The 20,440-nt window shown below is 43.5% G+C and overlaps 3 protein-coding genes across 3 annotated transcripts; all 3 read left to right on the forward strand.

Annotated features, from left to right (window-relative positions):
* Window positions 1-716: 716 nt before the first annotated feature.
* LOC307086835 (serine/threonine-protein phosphatase PP1-beta catalytic subunit) lies at window positions 717-10,616 on the forward strand (the record flags this gene model as incomplete). Its single annotated transcript, XM_079752184.1, has 8 exons — window positions 717-768; window positions 2,817-2,948; window positions 6,532-6,762; window positions 6,921-7,025; window positions 7,142-7,213; window positions 7,627-7,778; window positions 8,130-8,264; window positions 8,712-10,616. 8 exons carry the CDS (start codon window positions 717-719, stop codon window positions 8,814-8,816), a joined length of 984 nt encoding a protein of 327 aa, XP_079608310.1. The 3' UTR covers window positions 8,817-10,616.
* A 528-nt stretch (window positions 10,617-11,144) lies between these two features.
* Window positions 11,145-13,693, forward strand: manea (mannosidase, endo-alpha). The gene is made up of 5 exons (XM_079751750.1): window positions 11,145-11,358; window positions 11,513-12,112; window positions 12,237-12,346; window positions 12,708-12,784; window positions 12,870-13,693. The coding sequence occupies exons 2-5, from the start codon at window positions 11,608-11,610 to the stop codon at window positions 13,501-13,503; spliced, it is 1,326 nt and encodes a 441-aa protein (XP_079607876.1). The 5' UTR covers window positions 11,145-11,358; window positions 11,513-11,607; the 3' UTR covers window positions 13,504-13,693.
* A 5,387-nt stretch (window positions 13,694-19,080) lies between these two features.
* fut9a (fucosyltransferase 9a) lies at window positions 19,081-20,166 on the forward strand (the record flags this gene model as incomplete). The annotated part of the gene is made up of 1 exon (XM_079752077.1): window positions 19,081-20,166. The coding sequence occupies exon 1, from the start codon at window positions 19,084-19,086 to the stop codon at window positions 20,164-20,166; it is 1,083 nt and encodes a 360-aa protein (XP_079608203.1). The 5' UTR covers window positions 19,081-19,083.
* Window positions 20,167-20,440: the final 274 nt, after the last annotated feature.

Below are 20,440 nucleotides of genomic sequence, written 5' to 3' on the forward strand. Positions count from 1 at the left end.
TATTTTCAACGTAGAAAATGAATCTGCCAACCAGACTTAAAATTCCAATATAAAAGACAAATTAAATTAACTGGAAATATTTGCTAGGTAATTGCTGCTGAAGGCTGACACTAAATGATAAGTATGTGGTGAACATAAATGCTGTACATTTGCATTGTCATTTCCTCTTCTTGTTACCTCTGATGAGCAGCCTGTGCTCTATCATTGTAGTTGCCCCATTCTTATTTTTTCAAGCTCTGAGTAACATAATATGATAGTCGTAACCTTTTTTTATCAGTCATAATGCACAAAATTTCCAATAAAGAATTTTGTATTTATTTTGTGTCTGTGGATGTATCCCCTACATGTTCCTAGCCACCCTTGTCACTTATCACAGATTGTTTCCTGAATATACAATTACTCTATTGTGCAGATAATAGCACAGTAATGACTTTATTTTCCTGAAATATATGAATTGCCAGTAGATGCTCTATTACGCACACATTCCTTAATGGCTACAGTATGTAACCGCTTCCCTATATCTGAGGAAGAAAAAAATAAATACATTTTTCTGTTGGCCCAGGTCTGCTGCACCATACCCTATAAGGTTTGCTCTCTCCTCGCTGCGTGCCACGATAAATCAACAGGCCAAAGATCCTTGTTTGGCAGAACAACGCCCCCTACCGACGCACCATAAAGTTGACCGCGTCCACATTACTCTAAATATCAGTTGAAAGATGGCGGAGGGCGAGTTGAATGTGGACAGCATCATCTCTCGCCTTTTAGAAGGTAAGTGTTCTTTTAAACCCAGTAGATCCGCGTCTCTGGCTATCTGTCACACACATTTAACAATGATGGCTCTATTGGTCACATCTGCTGTCTCCCGAAAATTATATTTTTGTGGAAAGTGTTTAAATTAGATGGCGATTGCCAGCCTTTCTACTACTAGCTGCGTTGTTTCGCCTAGGCTAGTTTGGGCTAATGTTAGCCTGACATGTTTATAAAAATAACGTTTTAACGGTGAACACCTACAGTATGATGTATTTATTAGTGCAACACGTAGCACCCAATGACTCAACCTGTATCGTTTTTATTTCGCTGAGGGTTCAACTTTATTTTTCCTTCGTCCCCTGTTATGTATGACCCGATGTTTTCTGCGCGGTTTTAGTGGTAGTTTGCATGCCAATATAACTAAACATAGCATAACATATACCGTGTCGTGTTAACCTTTTCCTAGTGTATGTCTTAAAGTCAAGCATGAAAAAAAAAGTGAACCTCTGGTGACTGGTAGCGTTGCATCACTCAGTTTTGAGGGGTGAAGCGTTAGCCGCACAACTCCTCCAGTTATCCATACTTTATTATCAGGTATTCGCATTGAATCTGTGGATATTACTATGGTTGCTCTAGGGATCCCGTGTTAATGTATTGGATTGCTGACGTCTACCGCTCATACGTGTCAAGTCTTTGCGATCAAAGTTGAACGATCAGCTCTGCCGCCCCGATGGACAAACGATATGGCGTGTACATCGTGACGTCACATCGCAACGTCCGTCCCCATTTCGGAAGTTTAGAATAGTTTTGGTGGTAATCGTGAAATGACCTGTCATATGTGGAGATTATTGTTGTTTGAAACTGCCACCATTTTTCCTCATACGAGATGTGGCAAACAGTTTTCAATGGCCTAGGTTAGAGTATATTTACTTTTATTTAGATCTTATAGTACTAAAATTCTCTCGAGTAATCACCAATGACGCTTCTGACATGCTTAACATTTTTCCGTCTGGGCCCATCTGGATCGTTTCTTGTGAATAACCATTGGTCTAAATAAAGCCAAAATTGGTGAAGATCCTACATGGATGTGCCTGCCTAAAAAATCTATGTGGAATTTAATTTAATTAACACCAGCAGTTATTCAGAAATCAAGATATTGCTGATTCAATGAACAAACAGCCTTAATCAGTTCAATGAAGTCTGCTACAGAACTCTCCCTAAACAGGGCAAGTTCATAATTTTTCTCAGGCAGTTTCAAACGAGGCAGAGGATAGGATTATGTTACTGTTGGGTTTGAACACATAATTATCAGATGGCTAAACAAACAAACTTTCTTGGAAACACAATCTAAATATAAGCCATAATGTTGTGGCTCCTCCGAATACCGATTTATATTTTAGACTCCTGATTAACTTTATTTTTTCTCTTCCGGCTTAAAATCTCTCACTATGACCGATTCCTATTTAAAAGTTGAGCAGCCCACACTCTCAATGTTGTTGCCTCCCTTTATCATCTGCACTCTGAGCCCCACGTGGAGGGCTTGCAGGTGGGAGTGTTCTCGCATTGCAGATAAAACAACCAAACACACCCACGCTGCGACGGATAAAGAAGTAGTCTTCTCTCATGCTCCAGGCATAATAGTCTGTAGTTTCATCAAGTTCACATGGTTTAGCTTAGTATAGGATTTACAAACTTCACTAAAGTTTGTTGTTGGAATGAGGTATATTTGTGTTCCAAGCATAATCAAGTCCAGATGGAGCTTGAGTTGTTGTTGCTAAAGGGAAACAAACACTTAAATCCAATCTCCATGAGAGTATATGGATAAAGGTGGTAATTGTATTCACCGTTTTGATTTGATCAGATTTGTCCTGGGGATTTCACTTCAGATAGGTTTGTAGCAAGCAGTATCACTCTGCATCGGGTTTTTCCTGAGCCGATCAGAAAGGGTAATTGCAATGCAAAGAGTTAAACCACTGGTGGTGCAGTTCCTGTGTTTTAATGTTTTTAACTTTAACGGCCCCTGATGCAGCTTTAATGCCAAACGCGTCCTCCTCTGTGCTCTCCAGTGCGAGGATGTCGACCGGGCAAGATCGTCCAGATGACGGAGGCCGAGGTGAGGGGCCTCTGCATCAAGTCCAGAGAGATCTTCCTCAGCCAGCCCATCCTGCTGGAGCTGGAGGCCCCGCTCAAGATCTGTGGTCAGTAACGCCATACGTCATTCTCCTACCATTCACTGTTTGTCTCAATGCTGTTCCGACACATGCACAGTATTAAACATGTATTTAGTTGATATATCCTCCATGTGATTACCAAGGTAAATGGAAGGTGCACATTGTCAATACAAAAAGTTTCTAAATATATGTTCAATGTAAACCAATTTAAAGCCTGTGAATCTTTTGTTAGGGTTAGACATCGAAGTATCTGTGAAATTGCCCATCCAGGCTACACAAAGTAGCCACCTCATGTAATACCATATTTTATACTTATTCCATTATAAAAGAAAGAAGAAAATATACAGGCGTGATGACATCTGGCTGTAAATCACTTAATTATTTGCCAGTCAATAAAGAAACTTGGCAGGTCTGGCAGCTTCCATGCTGCATTCGGCATTGTAAGAATATTCCATTTTACTTATTGAATCAAATGCAAAATGTATTCACAGGACTCTTAAGATCGTATGCCCCATTATATCCCTCTCCATCCACCACAGCTTATGAGCATTAGTATCCCTTCAAGCCTAATTCCTCATTTGTTTTAGTAGTATGATGTGGCTATTGAATTCATTATCTCACACCCTCCCTTTTTCTGTTATTTAGTTCTGTTGGCTGCAGCTTTTACGCAAATGTGTTTTTGGAGCAGTTGTATTGCATTCGCTGACGATACACAGGCTAGGGCAGCATCGAGTAAACAACGTCCCCAGTGCTCTCACCAGCATGCAGCCAAATCTCCAGGGCCGGCAGTAACAAACCACTGCTTTGATGCAGCTCCGATCTGACAGGATGATGTAACCCGCCCCCACGTAACACATCCTGTGCCTAGGCCAGATTAAGTCACAATTGCTCACTTGACTTATGAGCCCTCATGTACTCTGCAGATGTAAAGAGGGCAAAGGGGACATTTAAAGGTACTTCAACACTGACATAACATGTGTGTGCATGTTAACTTGGACTGCTGCTGCTGCGTGTCTCGCTGGCTGAACTGCAGACAGCGCAGTATCTTGACCCCCACTTTTCGTTTGTCACAATATGGGTCTTTCTTTAGCCCTTTTTTTTTTTTGCTACCAGAACACTCTGGCGCCCTTATCCCTCTTCTCCAGAGTGGTGACGCAGCGCTCCTCACTCAGCTCTGTTGACCCTGTTCATTTATTTACCAGCTTCCCTACAGACCTGTTCTTGCCCCTACAATGGAGTGCCCGGCCCATCTTGGCTTTCATTTGGGCACAGGGTGCTTCCCTCAGACGGTGACTAGGCTAATAAACAGTTCCAGTCCCTGGATGCCAGCTTCAAGGCATTGCTGTGGGTAGCTAGCTGTCTGAAATATGGCTCCTTTTGTTAATGGTCAATTAACGTTAACAACCGTTAATGGCTGTTTAGCTGGTGGCCCTAATCATATTGATAGCCTGCTATTCATCATCTTCAATTTCCGTGCGGTTTAATTAGCAATGGGCATAACCGATAAAAAAAAATTGAATCAGCCTAATGTGTTTTTGTTGTTCGGGGGGATCAGTGTTTCCTCCCCGGCCTTTGCATTGTTATTGATGAACTTCTAACCCTGCTTGGGTTGGCTGCCTCTAAGCCACGCCGGGGGTGATGTGTTCCTGTTAATCTCATGCTGACCTTGTACACTGCATAAAGTGTCTTCAATAATTCACTGTGGTGTGTCCTATCGGTTTCTGCTCTCTGCTTTCTGAAACTCTCCGTTTCACACGTCAAACTTTCCTGGCACTGACACTTCAACAACAGGCCCTCAAACATGTTTTCCTTTTTAAGTGATAGCAATGTGAGAATTAAGCCCATTTGAGAAGAGAAAGGGTGACCTCTTTCCGCAAATGGATGCAAATTTCCTGTACAAATGGGGCGCCCCAAGCACGCTAATTTCATGTTTTCGCCTGAGGTGAAATATTTGAACTGGAAACAAAAAGTAGAGGGCCACAATAGGGGTCATCTAGGCAAGGGCTGGCTGAAAGAAACGTTGGTGTTAACTCGAGGTAAGACCCTTGTTCTTTGCGAGTAAGTGCTTGTGGTTGGTGCAGACAACTCGCACAAGTAGCAAGACTTGAAAAGGTGCTTTTGGTGTGAACACTGCTTTGGAATTAAACCGGTTTACCAACTTGCTTTATCGGTCACTGCAATGAAGGGCAAAACGTCAGGTCTTCCACGGGCCAAACATTACACCGTATAGCCAGGGCTGGGGTGATGCTCACTGTTTAAATGGCACTCTTGAGTTTCCGATCACGCCAGGCTGTGTTGAGTGACGGGTCTGACTCCTCCAAAGGCGCATTGGAGTGTATGGTTCTCGGGTCAAACAGGCTACCGTGGGGGGTTCATTGTGATTGGATCGCTGAACCACCATGGCGGACTCATCAGAAAATAGTGTTAAACTCGTTGGCAGACTCTATAATGAAAGTGATGGGCAACTGTTCACAACCCCATTCACAAGCTGTTCACAAAACGGAACCAAACTTTCTGTTCTTTCTTTCTGAAATGTTGAATGCAAAAAGGGCTTGCCATTGGCTACAAAGTCTGTGTTGTACGTCTTTTATAAAAAATCACTTGTCTGTCTACTTTACAGACAAAATGGTTGCAGCAGAGCAAAAAACGGTTAGGTCTTGTTGGTTGAAACCTACAGTATAGTGCGATTTAAGACCATTTAAATGTTTGTCTGGAATTAGAGACAAAATCATAGGTTGTCATCTTTTTAACTCGTCAAATGTTAATGCACAACACTGTTCACATGTGTGCAGTCTGTAGACATATTATATATATATATATATATATTATTATACAGGCACTGAAACCGTGTACCGAATATTCTGTTGGAGCTTATGGTTCTGCCCTTTCCTTTCCATTTCCTACCACCTTAATGTATGTGGTGATGCTCTCTGCACCTGGGCCCTTCTGGAGCCCAAATTAGAGCAGGTCTTAAATGGTGCAAGGAGATATAAAAGGAAGCAGGTCGTGGCTGGGTTATCAGGAAGGGCCTCTTCCAACGCCCCCCCAGCCCACACCCATGTGTTGTTACCTTTTACACAGGTTCAATTTCATGCACCAAAACACTGACTGGTGGGGTTTTGTTCATGAGATGGGGGGGGTCAGGTGATTGAGAGGTGTGAGCTCATATATACGTGCAAGCGGTAACCTGAATTTTAAGAGGATTCTCCTGCTCCACTTCATGTCCCCTGTGTCCTGGCATTGATGCGGTTGAATTTACAGCAGCTAATTTTGCCTCTCTTGGCTACTGTTTAGAGCTAAACGACAATTTTGTAATTTTGGGCAGTGTGACCTTTTTGTAGTTGGATTTGTTCGTTCTGTACTGCTGAACACACAGCATGGTGTACTTCTGTTGTGGACTCTGCCTAGGCTGGCTATTTTGAATGACCCCTATCCTGTCTTGTATTTTCTCTGCTTGTCGCCCAGTAGCTGATGGCAACCGTATTCCATCGTTTAGTCTGAGAGCCATCAGACTAAACCACTACACGCACCCCCCTCCCCCCATACCCTCAATGCACAAGTTAACTCCTGGACCCCCACCCTTAACCTCCCTCTCCTATCCTCCCCTCAGGTGACATCCACGGGCAGTACACAGACCTGCTGAGGCTGTTTGAGTACGGAGGGCTCCCCCCAGAAGCCAACTACCTGTTCCTGGGGGACTACGTGGACCGGGGCAAGCAGTCCCTGGAGACCATCTGCCTGCTGCTGGCCTACAAGATCAAATACCCAGAGAACTTCTTCCTGCTCAGGGGCAACCACGAGTGTGCCTCCATCAACCGCATCTACGGCTTCTACGACGAGTGTGAGTCATGAATAGCACCACTGCAACGGAGAGTGGACCTGCCTAATGCCCGTAGGCATGCGTGTAAAATGTATACATTGAAAATGCACGCTAACCTCAAAATTCAAAGTGACAAATATTGACCTGCTTTTGAAGCCTATCTTCTTTTTATTCTATAGGTAAGCGCAGGTTCAACATCAAATTGTGGAAGACCTTCACCGATTGTTTTAATTGCCTTCCCATTGCTGCCATCATCGACGAGAAGATCTTCTGCTGCCATGGAGGTGAGCAGACGACAGGGCCGATGGGATGGTATCCGACCTTGACTCTATTGTTAAGCGCTTGGCCGAACCAGTGATCCAACCTCAACCTTGTTTTGTCTCGTACGTTGCTCTTCTAGGGCTGTCACCGGATTTGCAATCCATGGAACAGATTCGCAGGATCATGAGGCCAACAGATGTGCCCGATACAGGTAGAATATCTGTTCCCCCCCCCCTGATGCATGCCAAGCTTTTGTCCAGAACAAAAATAACAAAATTATGTTTTAGCATAGTCATGATTAGTGATGCATCCACGTTGCCCCTTTTTGTATTCCTTATAATGAAGTAGGGCTGCTGGATTAAAAATCATAATCACGATTATTTTGGTCAATAATGAAATCACGATTATTCAAACGATTATCTTTTTGGTTTGAAAACAAGATGCATTTATTCAGCATTCCTCTCCAAAAAAAATCATTTTGTAACTGTGAACTTAAAAAAGGTTTAAAAGTTTCAACTCGATTTTATATTAGTTTTGAGATCGTTTGACCCAAAAAATCAAAATCAAGATCAAAATTGGATTGATTGCACAGCCCTATAATGAAGTTCCCTGTGCGTGTCCTAGGCCTGCTGTGTGACCTGCTGTGGTCGGACCCCGACAAGGACGTGCAGGGCTGGGGGGAGAACGACCGCGGGGTCTCGTTCACTTTCGGGGCTGACGTGGTCAGCAAGTTCCTCAACCGCCACGACCTGGACCTCATCTGCCGAGCTCACCAGGTAACCCAGGCAACGGACAGGACATACAGGCCGCCGTGGCTCAGGGGATTGTCTGTGTGCTTTGGATCACGCTGGCGTTGCATGTAGTACCAACTTTGAAACATGTTTGGTGATGTTGATGGCACTTTAATGTCTATCACAGTGAGGATCCATAACTTGATGAAGGCACATGGGTTGGTGCGGTTCCAACCTATGGTTATGAACTCGGAATGTGGTTGGCTTAATCAACAACCGCATACGCACAAGTCCTCCTGATTCGTCAAGTTATCTGTGTATCCCATTCCACCAATCTCCTCTCCCATCTCCTATATTTTCCAGCGTTTTAAATGTCATGCATCCTTCTCCTCTCAGGTGGTGGAGGACGGCTACGAGTTCTTTGCCAAACGCCAGCTGGTGACTCTGTTCTCGGCTCCCAACTACTGCGGGGAGTTTGACAACGCCGGGGGCATGATGAGCGTGGACGAATCCCTCATGTGCTCGTTCCAGGTGCCCCTGCTTTATCACTGCTTCTTCTCATCAATTCTACAATAAGAAGGAAGTAGAACACCTTATAGGGCTCAATAGTTTTCCTAATGCTCGAGCTGAGGCTAGATCACCTGGGCATCGGGCGGTATCGCGGTCAAGGAGCATTGGGGAATTTGAACAGCCGATCTGCTTGAGCGGCATGAAAGACGACGGCGGCTGTTAATGGCAGACACAACCTTCCGACTAGCCGATCCCGTTTGTCAAGTGTGGCCATATGGTGGTGTCCTATGTAAATGTGTGATGGCCGAACTACTAAAAGACATCCTTATGGGATCCACTGATTGGACAGTGGAGATTAGGGAATAATCCAGAGATTTAGTCTGTTAGGCGAATTACGATACACGGAAACTCAGATTGTAGTCATCCTACAGACGGTCTTCTTACCCCGTGGTCGTTTTTGTTCTGTAGATCCTGAAGCCCTCTGAGAAGAAGGCCAAGTACCAGTACAGCGGCGTCAGCTCGGGACGGCCGGTGACCCCACCCCGCACCGCCCAGCCGCCCAAGAAGAGGTGAACACCAGGCGTTCCCTTGGCTCCCCCTTCCTGTACCCCCACATGACCACCACAGCCTCTCTGGTTCCTCCACCACAACTCTCCCCCCCCCCCCCCCATCCCTGTGTAGAAGGAATACAGGGTTTAACCATTACCACCTCCACAACCTTCTCCCCTTCTCCAAACCCCACTGACGGCTCTTTTCTTAATATGTATGTGTACATAAATTTGCTGTGACCAATGTATTATTATTTCTATTTTTTTTGTTTTGCCTCTCTGTTGGTATTTTTTATATTATACATATAACATTAAAAAAGGATACTTGTGGTTATCCTTGCAATGTAATTCGAGGCTTTCTGAGGTTCTGCATTATTTAAAGGTGACGCTTTCTTTTTAAAGAGGATGAAAGGGGGAAAAGGCAGAGATGTTTCTTGACCCTTTTGAACAGTATAAACATACGGTGGCTTTTGTTTTGCCTCAATCTCTCTGAGCGCAGCAAGAAGCTTCCGCAATTATTTGTAGATTTCTGCTTAACAACACACTGTGGCGTTTAACACACGGGGCATACACAAACTAATAAACAGTTATGGTATCACTAACAGTTGATACGTGTGCGGGACTGTCTTCGTGTGTGTCTTTAAGGCACGCTAACGTTTGTTGGAGCAAATGCACACTTGAGATATTTGACCATTGTGTTGATTTAACAGAATGTGACGAGAGCTGGGTTGTAACGAAGCACATGTTTAATGGTTTGCTGTTGCTGCTGGCAGCGTACATAAATGAACACAAACACAATGGCCACCGCCCCGCCCCCCTTTTGTGCCTCTCTGTGTCTGGAGTCCTCCACCACACTCCTTGCCACTTCTGACACAGGGGTGGCACTGACACTCTCCCCACGTCTTGCTAATGAGATCCCCCCCTCCTCACGTCGGTTATGTGGTGCGCGTTTCAGTTACTGAAAGTAAACAAGCTGGCAAATCTTTGGTTTGGGTGATGTTGAGGCGTTTCATGCTTCCACAGGGTTTTGACTCCTATTTTTCATGGTATGGTTATTCAGTGGTTGATACAATTTTTACTCTTTTCTGTCGAGTCAAACTGGCCGAGTACAATGATCCTTTGCCTACAGTGCCATGTGTTGTGCTTCTTTTTTTTTTCATGTATCTGGGTAGATCAAAATAACAGCATGCCCTGCAGGTTTGATTACTTGCTTTATTATAAGATGCATAAATGGCAACGATTCAGAAGAACATATGCAATATTTACTCAATGTTGTACTGCATGCAGACAACACTGCATTACCTGAGGATGTGATGGTCATATTTTTGTTTTTTTTTGTTTTGAGGATCTGATGTGAGAATTGGACGTCTTAGCAAAGAATCAGCACTAGGGAATGGGAGGAAGTGACAGCTGTCACTCTGTGATAGTAATGCCACCTGGTGTTTAACAATCGCCAGTACATGACATGTTTTTTCATCGACCAGCAACTTCCAAGTTATAGCATAAACAGAATTGAGATGCTGCATCAAAAAGATCATAAGGAGGTGTTTGTTTATTTAATCGTGACATAAGCCAGGTTCACATTTAATATTCGAGTTAACATGATGCGGTGATATCCTTTTGTGTGAAACGGTTGCCTTGTTTAAATTTTGCTTGGTTGACTTCACTTTTATTTGGTATGTACTCTTCACGTTGTTTACTTTTTCACTTTATTCAATTCATAATAAATATAGTATAAACTTTGAAGTGTTACGAAACGTTGTTTGTACTAGTTGGTTTGAAGGTCTGAATGAAATAAAATAAAACTAAATTCAGTATTGCCTCATTTGTGTCTGAGTTTGATGTTTTGTTAAATTAACTAAGATTTTTAGAATCACTGATGTCTAACCGCATCTTTTGGGAACTATTGCTTCAAATTACATCGTGAAATGTGTTACTAGGCCATGGCAAGCGTATGCTAGTACCAGACAGTAAAGTAAATTTTCCTGGATTAATCACCCACTAATTAGGCCAGTGCTAAAGTATATCCACAGATTAACACTTGCGTAGAATATCACATCTGTGTCATTGCGACATACATTGAACTGTATTTTGATACATTTTTTCAAATCAAGATCTGTTAGTTTATTGATAGTCGCGTTTGCTTGTATGCAATGCATCCTCCGGAACGACTGGGGGCGAGTCACATCTGGCTGTCGACTCACACAAGAACACAGTGGACGTCGTTGACTGTTCGCTGTACGCATGACCAAATCTCTATGCTATACGGATAGGCTATAAACTGCTTTTGACGAGTTGTTCATTCGTACACAAACCTCTTGGAGATCAGTATTCAACCGCAGATACCAGAAGTGAACGTTGCCCCCAGTCTGCTGCATCGTATAAGAATAATTTATGAGTTCTCGCTTATAGTATTAAGATAAAGCATATGGAGGACACGGTATTCATGTGGCGAAAACATGCGCCATCCTATCCTGATTCTTCGTCGTATTCAAAATCCATGCAAACCATGTGTCAATGCTGATGTTTAACAAGTCTAAAGTCAATCGTTGAACACGTCATCCCAGGTAAATTGAACAAAACTTATCAAACTATTACGTTTTAAACCTATGCAATTTTCTTGTCTTAATTTATGGACTTCGTTTAGTCAATAATGTCCATCCCGCCCATTGCCGCAACTGCTTTCGTCCGCTGCTGATGTAGGCTAACGTTATCTTCCAGGTCCCGGCTCGGACAACATCCCGTTGGGGAGGTTCTGGCTACCCCAGCTGATCCGTCTCAGGGATGGGGAGTTTATAGCTCCAAGCAAGTGAAGTATGGCAAGGTTGAGGCGCAGAACTTGTATCCTATCCCTAGGGTTGTTATTACTAGTTTTCATTGTAACATTGGTTTTAAAGACCCATGCACCAACAGAAAATCCATTTGATCTGCCCGGTGCTCATGAACTATTCCCACACATCGACGGAGTTGAAAACAAGGCTGACTTGAAATCCGTGCAGACAAAAGTGGATGACCCCCTAGAGGCGGAAAGGGATGCTCAACTGGAAGCAATACTGAAGAAGTTTTCTCCCCCAAACTACAACCTCCATGCCTTCTACTACATATGGTACGGAAACCCAAAGTTCGATGGCAAATACATCCACTGGGACCACCCTCAGATGCCCCACTGGGATTCCAAAGTGGCGCAGGCATATCCCCAAGGGAGGCACTCCCCACCGGGCGACATCGGGGCCAACTTCTACCCAGCTTTGGGGGCGTACAGTTCTCGGGACCCTTCGGTTCTAGAGGCCCACATGCAGCAACTACGGACCGCAGCAATTGGTAAGACACACATCGGCTGGTTTTTGGATCATAATTCAGCTGGGGCAGTCTGTCCATGCCTATGTGATTGACAAAACTTGGGCACATCTTCTTACTGCAGTTCTGTTGTGTTGTCTTTCCTCAGGTGTTATTGCTGTGTCATGGTACCCACCTGGAATGAAAGATGACAATGGGGAGCCTATAGACGACATAGTAGCTATGCTGATGGACGCGGCACATAAATACCATGTTAAGGTCTATACAATACCAACAGTAATACAATGTTATCGTTTATTGTCTTTGAATGGCATTGTATTGTCATGAAATTAAGATATCGGTGAATGGTGAAACACAGTTTCATGGTCTAAATTAATTACGATGAGTAAAAATATGCCCTTAAAGTTATCAAAATGTTAGGTTTGAAATATTAGAGCGCAAGGAAACTAGCTTAAGTTTAAATTGTCTTAAACAACAATTCAAAAGGATTTTAGATTATAATTGAAATGTTCCATATTGCCCGGCCCACCTATCCCATCACATTCAAACACAAAGCGAATGAAACGGATAACAACCATTTATCTTCATGTACCTTGCTTTTGATTTCGTTTAAACACAGGTTGCATTCCACATCGAGCCATACAGAGACAGAGATGAGACGTCAATGCTGAAGAACGTCAAGTACATCATCGACGTGTGAGTACATCAGCCATCCAACCTCAGTCTCACTCACATCTCTGCAATAGTTTGGTTGATGCTATGGTTTGCTTATCGCCTTTAGATACGGAGGCCACCCCGCCTTCTTCAGACACACGACGACCAGTGGCAAGGTGCTGCCGCTGTTCTACGTGTACGACTCGTACCTGCTGAACTCGGAGCAGTGGGCCAAGCTGCTGAAGCACACGGAGAGCGGCAGCGTGCGGGACACGCCCTATGACGCCGTCTTCCTTGCCCTGATGGTGGACGAGAAGCACAAGCGGGACATCCTCACGGCCGGCTTCGACGGCCTCTATACCTACTTTGCCACCAACGGCTTCTCCTACGGCTCCACCCACCGCAACTGGGAGTCCATCGGGACCTTCTGCGAGGACAACAACCTGCTGTTTGTGCCCAGCGTGGGGCCCGGCTACGTGGATACCAGCGTGCGGCCGTGGAACTTCCAGAACACGCGCAACCGCATCAACGGGAAGTACTACGAGAACGCCCTGAGCGCAGCGTTGCAGGCTAAGCCGCACTTCATCTCCATAACGTCGTTCAACGAGTGGCACGAGGGCACTCAAATCGAGATGGCCGTGCCCAAAGCCGGCCAGGCGCCGTACCTGGACTACCTGCCCAACCGGCCAGCCGTCTACCTGGAGATAACGCGCAAATGGGGCGCTATATTTGGGAGTGAGCGCCAAAGGTGGCAGGATTAGTCCTGCACTCTGAACATCCTGCAGTGATTCATGAATGTTAAGGCTAAACAAAGAAAACTGAAAAATAAATGTAAATTAAATTGTAATATATAACTAGTGGGAACAGTTGTACAGAAATATCCAAAGGATTTTGATCAGTAATAAAAAAAAATATGTGAACACGTTTTTGTACTATATAATGTTATAATGTAATGAGATACTAGCTTTATTAATCAATACGACAACGGTAAAATCAACATGATATTTGAATTGCCTATGCACTTCTATAAGAAGGTGTCGCACAAGGGGGTGACGGCTGACTGAACGGCAGTCGGGTGTTTTACAACAATCACCTCTTGGAAAGGACTTCATGAAGAGGAAAAAATAAAAAGTCTCGATGACCCGCTGTCATTTATTCAGATCGTAATTCATAAAATCGGCCAACAACGTTAGGCTTTTTGATCATCAGTGTCCATCACATGTCAGCCTATGAAAAGGCGCGTGGCTGACGGCGAATCTCAGCATCCTCATCATCATGCTACGATGCTACGCTATGCCTGCAGCAGGCTTGTCGGTAAACAGAGAAAGGTAGCGCATGGGCAGCCAGTAGGGAATTATTCCACATCACAACCCTGAGCGTTCATGGCGTCCTCCTCACACACACACAAATGATGCATTTTCTCTCCAGGAGGGAGAGCAGCGGCATCCGGATGCTATTTTGCACCCTTTTGAAACGGGCAATTAAGAGCCTATATGTTTCTGCATTCGTTGGCAGAGGGTGAGAAACGCTGATGGGTTTCTAAGGTATAGCCGTTTCTCGGCTTCAAGACGATGGATGTGCATATCCGAATCCATTATTGCAACATCGGCGACCGGCGCAGATGTTCATTTGATATGAATTCATCAAATGCGGAATATATCGGTGTCTTTGAACAAAACAAGGATCCAGAGGGGAAATGAAAAGAAAGGTCTATTTTGATTCACGCTTGTCGAGATGGTGAGTGCAATTTGACGCTTTCCCCAAACCCGCACTCCATGGCTGAGCATGGTACCTGCTTTTGCAGCCAAATCCTCTCCAGCTAATAATGCATCTCTGTGAAAATGTGGGAATGGACCCAGTTTCTTCGTTTTTTGAATGATTTAATTACCGCCGCAATGATTGATTATTATTAACCAATCGAATCGAAATGTACACGTTTATATTAAACGTTTCTTAATTTACTACTATTTATTGGGGACACCTTTCCGTTATTGCAATACGTTGTTTCACCGCTGCACACTTTAAATGTTCGGATGCTATTGATTTTCATTTATGGGCGATTTTACTGTTAAAGACAAAAGCTGTTTTTTGTTAGAGCACAAAGAGTGCATAAACATCAATACAGCCTATTTTATTGTAAACTTGAATGCAATCGCGAGCCGGTGATTGCCACCAGTTGTTATCACCACGGTTACCTCTTAAAATGACCTTCAGTGTTCATTGGCCGGAAATTAATTCTCACCTTGGATAAGGTGCCCTTTGATAAACGTGCCTTTGGCCAAACGGGCATGGTGGTGTTAAACGTGTACAAATACAGTGTGATAGGCTAGTGCTTATCAGCGCGCACCATAACAGAATAATGGAACAGCACTGGGCCTTTACCTATTACAGGCATTGGTAGTTATTATGTTATTCTATTATTGAATGTTCCTTAAATCCTCACAAACGCACTCTCGCGCACTCTCCAGAGTCCAGAAACACACACACACACACACAGACACACACCCACACACGCGCGCGCACACACACGCACACACACACACACACACACACACACACACACACACACACACACACACACACACACACACACACACACACACACAAACTGGTATGTCCAATTGTTCAGCCGCTTCAGCCTATATTCAACCATGTGCTGCTTTTTTATGCAGCATCACGTCCAAGTGAATTTGAAAAACCGGGCATTTAAAGTATTTTGACCACTGTCAACCGCTTGATAGCTTATCTGGCCAAAATCTGAATGAATGAAATAGTGGATCACGTGTTTCTTAAAGCTCATCCCTATTTGCTGCCAGATAAGATACGATTAAGCCTCATGATCGCTTCAACGTGCATGGTTTAAGATGCTGTTCAGATTTTATTTCACGTTCACATGAACCTGTAACCTGTGAAGAAGCGACCGGGGACGGTTCTAACATAGGATTAATTGTAAAACCTACACCATTTCCAGGGATACGGTCCTGTCACATGATCAGAGTCCTACTATTACATTGAATCCACTTTTTGCTATAATGTGTCTGATATATTAGCATGACCTCCCAGACTAATTCGCAAATGCCTTTAGTCTGGAACCTCTCAAAGTCTGGAACCTCTCAGTTAATTTGTTATTCCCACGGGCAAATTACTACAAGCAATCAGAGCAGAACACCTATAACACACATCAGCAGCAGCCGCCTTTGTTGTTTATTAAAATGCATCATAGGCGCCATAGGGCACTCAACTCATCGTATCAAAGTCGCCCCATTTGAGATAAACAGTTGTGATTGGCTCGACCCGTGCAAGGTCTGCTGGAAATCTTTATGAACGGTAGGCAAGCCAGAAGCATATGACAGAGTAAATAAAACATGAGCTCGCAAGTTCGTCTGGTTCCCAGGCTACTGATATATAGTTGACAATGTTGGAACCTCATCCCTTAGTCGTGTTAAGGAACAGAAATTTGAAAATTGCTATATATTGAATAGTTTTACATTAAAACACAACCCAAAACACATTTAGTTGTTGAACGATAATCCAATAAATTGCGTAATTTAAAGGAATCAGAAGTGTAATGGCCCTACAGTCATAAGCACAAACAGTCAATAAAAATCGACACACACACACACACACACACACACACACACACACACACATGCACATATAGACTGAATCATTCTTTCACTGTGTACATTTTGCATCATGCTCTTTAATGGAAATTGTACAAGGTACAATTCTTACCTTGCTAGTAGGTATATGTTACCCTGGACCTGCTTGTATTAGATTAATTATATAAATTTGTTATTGCTACATGTGTAGATGCCTCAACTATATCAACAGATATGTGTGATAGGCCAATAACTTGAAAGCTTGCATTTGTGAGTATTCCCAGCAGCTGCCTCACCTTGGCTTTCAGTGTTTCAATGTTTTTAAGGTTCACATCATGTTAAACAATAAGAAATACATTATTTTTGCATAAAGTGACACATTTTTTGTGTTTTTAAATGTCTTTGTAATGTAAAATAGTCCAGACATTGCAGTCCAGACATTAAATAAGATAATACTGATAATTTCCCCAATAACATGGATGTGTACAAGATCTCAAAAGTTTTCCAAAGTCTATGAAAAATACATTGACATCACATTGCTTTAAGCCCAGTGCCAAACGGCAGTAACATTTAAAGAGGTAATCACATTATTCCAAACTGGTTTTGCATGTTGTACGTAATGTTGCTATATTAAGGCTGTAAGATTTGTTTACTTTCCAAAAAAGACTTAATATGAAGGTATAGTTATAATTATATACTTACTCGACACATGAATACTGCGGGTGCGAACTTGCCAATTGGCCTTTTACCTACACTACAAATCAGATTTCAACCAACAAAACATTGTTGATTTGTAACTGTTACACAGAGTTGTTCAACTCATTCACACACAGAAAAAACAGAACAAATGTTCCTATAATAACGGTTGTCGGGTGTAGAGGCAAAGATTAAATGGATCTGTCAAAAACAAGGTTTTTGCGCAACATAAATCAGATCATATTGGACAGCTGTTATTAAGGACAATTGGTGTTTGAAATGGGCCTCTGGTTTAATGGTTCAGCTGGAACATGTAGAAGGTCACAGGGCACATAGTGCTCAATCTCTCCAGTCTACATAAATTGATTTTGTCTAGATTTCATTCTATGAAAAAAACATGGCATCTTAGAGCTATTGGTGAATATTATCTTCCGGCTATCACATCAACTTGTGTGTTCTTTTCTCTCTTTTTTTGTAGGAGACATCACTGAGAATTCCCATATGCTCCAGATCAGGCCATCTTCGTTAGATGCCGCATCGTTGTTCTACACTACCACAGCAAAGCTCTCCTCCGCTACCAGCTGTGGCCAAGAGCGCTATCATTTTCCTAAGAGCATTGACAGAGAAAGGAGAGTGATCCCAGCGTTGTTCCGATGTAGCATTGTTTTCCCTCGGAGCCCTTGAGCATCCGGTCTCGCTTGGATTTCCTCACAAAGTCAAATCCACCAGGTCTGTAGTATAATTTGATGCATGAATCAAATATCTTATTCGCTAAAGCTTTTGGCACAGATACAGAGCGGACTATATTGATCCCGGAGGAAATTGTTTAACACCTGATCAGGTCCACCTGACACATCAGAGTAAATAGAATACAATAAACAAAACTTGCAATGTAAACACAAAATAAAATACAGCTTGAATAGAAATGTTCTAATTATAGATACAAAAATGCATTTGATCTAACCAAGCGCGGAATGTAATAGAATATGCATTTAAAATGCATATTAAAATAACTAAAATAATATGTTGGGGTTGCCTTAAACCTTATCTGCACTCCTTTATTGTAAACATCATATTCTATCTCTGAGGTATCAAGAAGTCCTGAGGCTCCCAGGTCCGGGGAAACCCTAGGGGGGGGGGGGGGGGGTTTGGATACTCTCTCTTCCATGATCCCCACTTATCTCTCAGATGTTGAGGTTCATTCGATTCAATGGATCATTCTATCAAGGGTTTTTCTTTTTTCTGTTTGAGCCATCAAGTTGCTTGACAAGTCGGTCTGTAGTGCCTGCTGTTTAACTTGTGGAAGCATAATATTCCCTATGAACCGTCATCGAGGACAGCATAAGCCTCCATTGCATAGTCGTCCATTTAGAGAAGGACCTTAAATAATCTCAGCGTAACTCTCTGAGAACAGTTGTGATGGTCAAGAGACACTGATCTACGCCATGAGCAAAGTATAGGTCAGGGTGTCTAGGTTCCACCTGTTCTCCTCCCAAACATCATAGCCTAAGAAATACTCCACAAAACGACCAAAATAGGTAGGAGGATACTTCCAATAGAGTCACCATGGGGGCCAAACCCTGTCTTATAAAAATTCTGCCTCATTAGTTTTCAACATGCCCATGCTAATGACACTCTTGGGAGCTATAGGTGGCTGATAAACAATGGATATTTATATTGCTCACTGAGGTTAGTAATATAAATAAATCACCCTTAAAACCCCTCTCAAAAAGTGTGTTGTGATGCCAAGGGCTGATTCACCACACATGGAAAGTGTTGCAAGCTGTGTTCTTTGCATGGACGTTTAAAAGGACGTATCGATCATCATTATTGTATGTATAATGGATGTATAATCAGATAATGATTTGGAGGAAAAGGGATATGAGGGATACAATTGGATTGCATGCCTTTCTCACACTTAAATTGATCTTCATATTTTCGAGTTCATGAAGAGATTATCTCTTGGTGGACTCTTGTCATGTGATCTTGTCCTTTGTTCTGATCAGCATCCTGTCTGGGTATCTTTTCTTTGCAGGACAGAGTATGACATCTGCACCTTTCCATAGGATTCTACGACCCCTTTTGCTCGGCACATTTCTACTAGGATGCTTTGTGACTCTGTTTTTGATGTACTTTAAACCATCCACGAGCTGGCTTTCCGGTCCCGTAGAGTCCACAGCATCCACAGAGCACGGGAAGACCCTCTTCTCCACCAAGAGCGACAAGAACCTGACCACCGTTCTGGTCTGGCTCTGGCCCTTCGGACAGACGTATGACCTCACTGTGTGCAGCTCCCTGTTCAACATCGAGGGCTGCCTCATCACAGCGGACAGGAACCTCTACAACAAGTCCGATGGCGTGGTCGTTCACCACAGGGACATCTGCACGGACATGTCCAACCTGCCCCCCTTCCAGAGGCCATCCTTCCAGAAGTGGGTATGGATGAACCTGGAGTCGCCCTCCCACTCCTCCCAGATCCCGGGCATTGAGAACCTGTTCAACCTCACCCTCAACTACCGACAGGACGCTGACATTGAAGTGCCTTACGGATCCATTGTGGCGGTGGAGGGGGAGGAGGACTTTGTTCCGCCGAGCAAAAGCAAGCTGATCTGTTGGATCGTGAGCAACTGGAACCCGGACCACGTGCGGGTCAAGTACTACAATGAGTTGTACAAACACATCGAGGTTCACGCATATGGGCAGGCCTTCGGAGAGTACATCGCCGACCAAGACTACTATCCCACCATCGCCAGCTGCAAGTTCTACTTGTCATTTGAGAACTCAATCCATAAGGACTACATCACTGAGAAACTCTACAACCCACTTTCCGTAGGCACAGTGCCAGTGGTTCTTGGCCCCGCGAGGCAGAACTATGAAAACTTTGTCCAGGGAGATGCATTCATCCACGTGGATGACTTCACTTCGCCTAAAGAGCTGGCAGACTACCTGCTACTTTTGGATAAGAACGAGGAGATGTATCTCAGGTACTTTGAATGGCGCCGGCACTTTAAAGTGAAGAAGGCCTATTTCTGGGCAGAGCACACATGCCTGGCTTGTGATTACCTGCGAAGGCATAAAGAATACAAGGCGGTGAACAACCTTGACAAATGGTACTGGGGTGGATAAGGCTTGCAAGGGGCTATGCAGTCCCATTTCCTTATGCTCTGTTCTCTAGGCCCTTTGTTCCATTTCCTGAGGGTTCTCGCTGTTAAGTGCAGCGATTCCTTTTATTTCTGTTTGTGCTGTCGTCAAAATTGGACATTATTTCCACACTGTTTGTAGGCTTGCCTTTCTTTGCCTTTTTCCTGATTCTTATCTGCTTAATTTATGACTTTCATTAATTTTTTAATTGATCTCAAAACGCATGCGTTTTTTTGTCATACTCTTTGATATCATATTT

This window comes from Pollachius pollachius (assembly GCF_949987615.1).
Source record: "Pollachius pollachius genome assembly, chromosome: 15".
Lineage (NCBI taxonomy): Eukaryota > Metazoa > Chordata > Actinopteri > Gadiformes > Gadidae > Pollachius > Pollachius pollachius.

Bases quoted from the DNA above. Each gene is read 5' to 3' on its own strand.
- manea (XM_079751750.1), top strand. From the start codon at position 11,608: ATGGCAAGGTTGAGGCGCAGAACTTGTATCCTATCCCTAGGGTTGTTA. The intron at 12,113-12,236 runs GTAAGACACACA...GTCTTTCCTCAG, and splicing joins ACTACGGACCGCAGCAATTG to GTGTTATTGCTGTGTCATGG. The intron at 12,785-12,869 runs GTGAGTACATCA...TATCGCCTTTAG, and splicing joins GTCAAGTACATCATCGACGT to ATACGGAGGCCACCCCGCCT.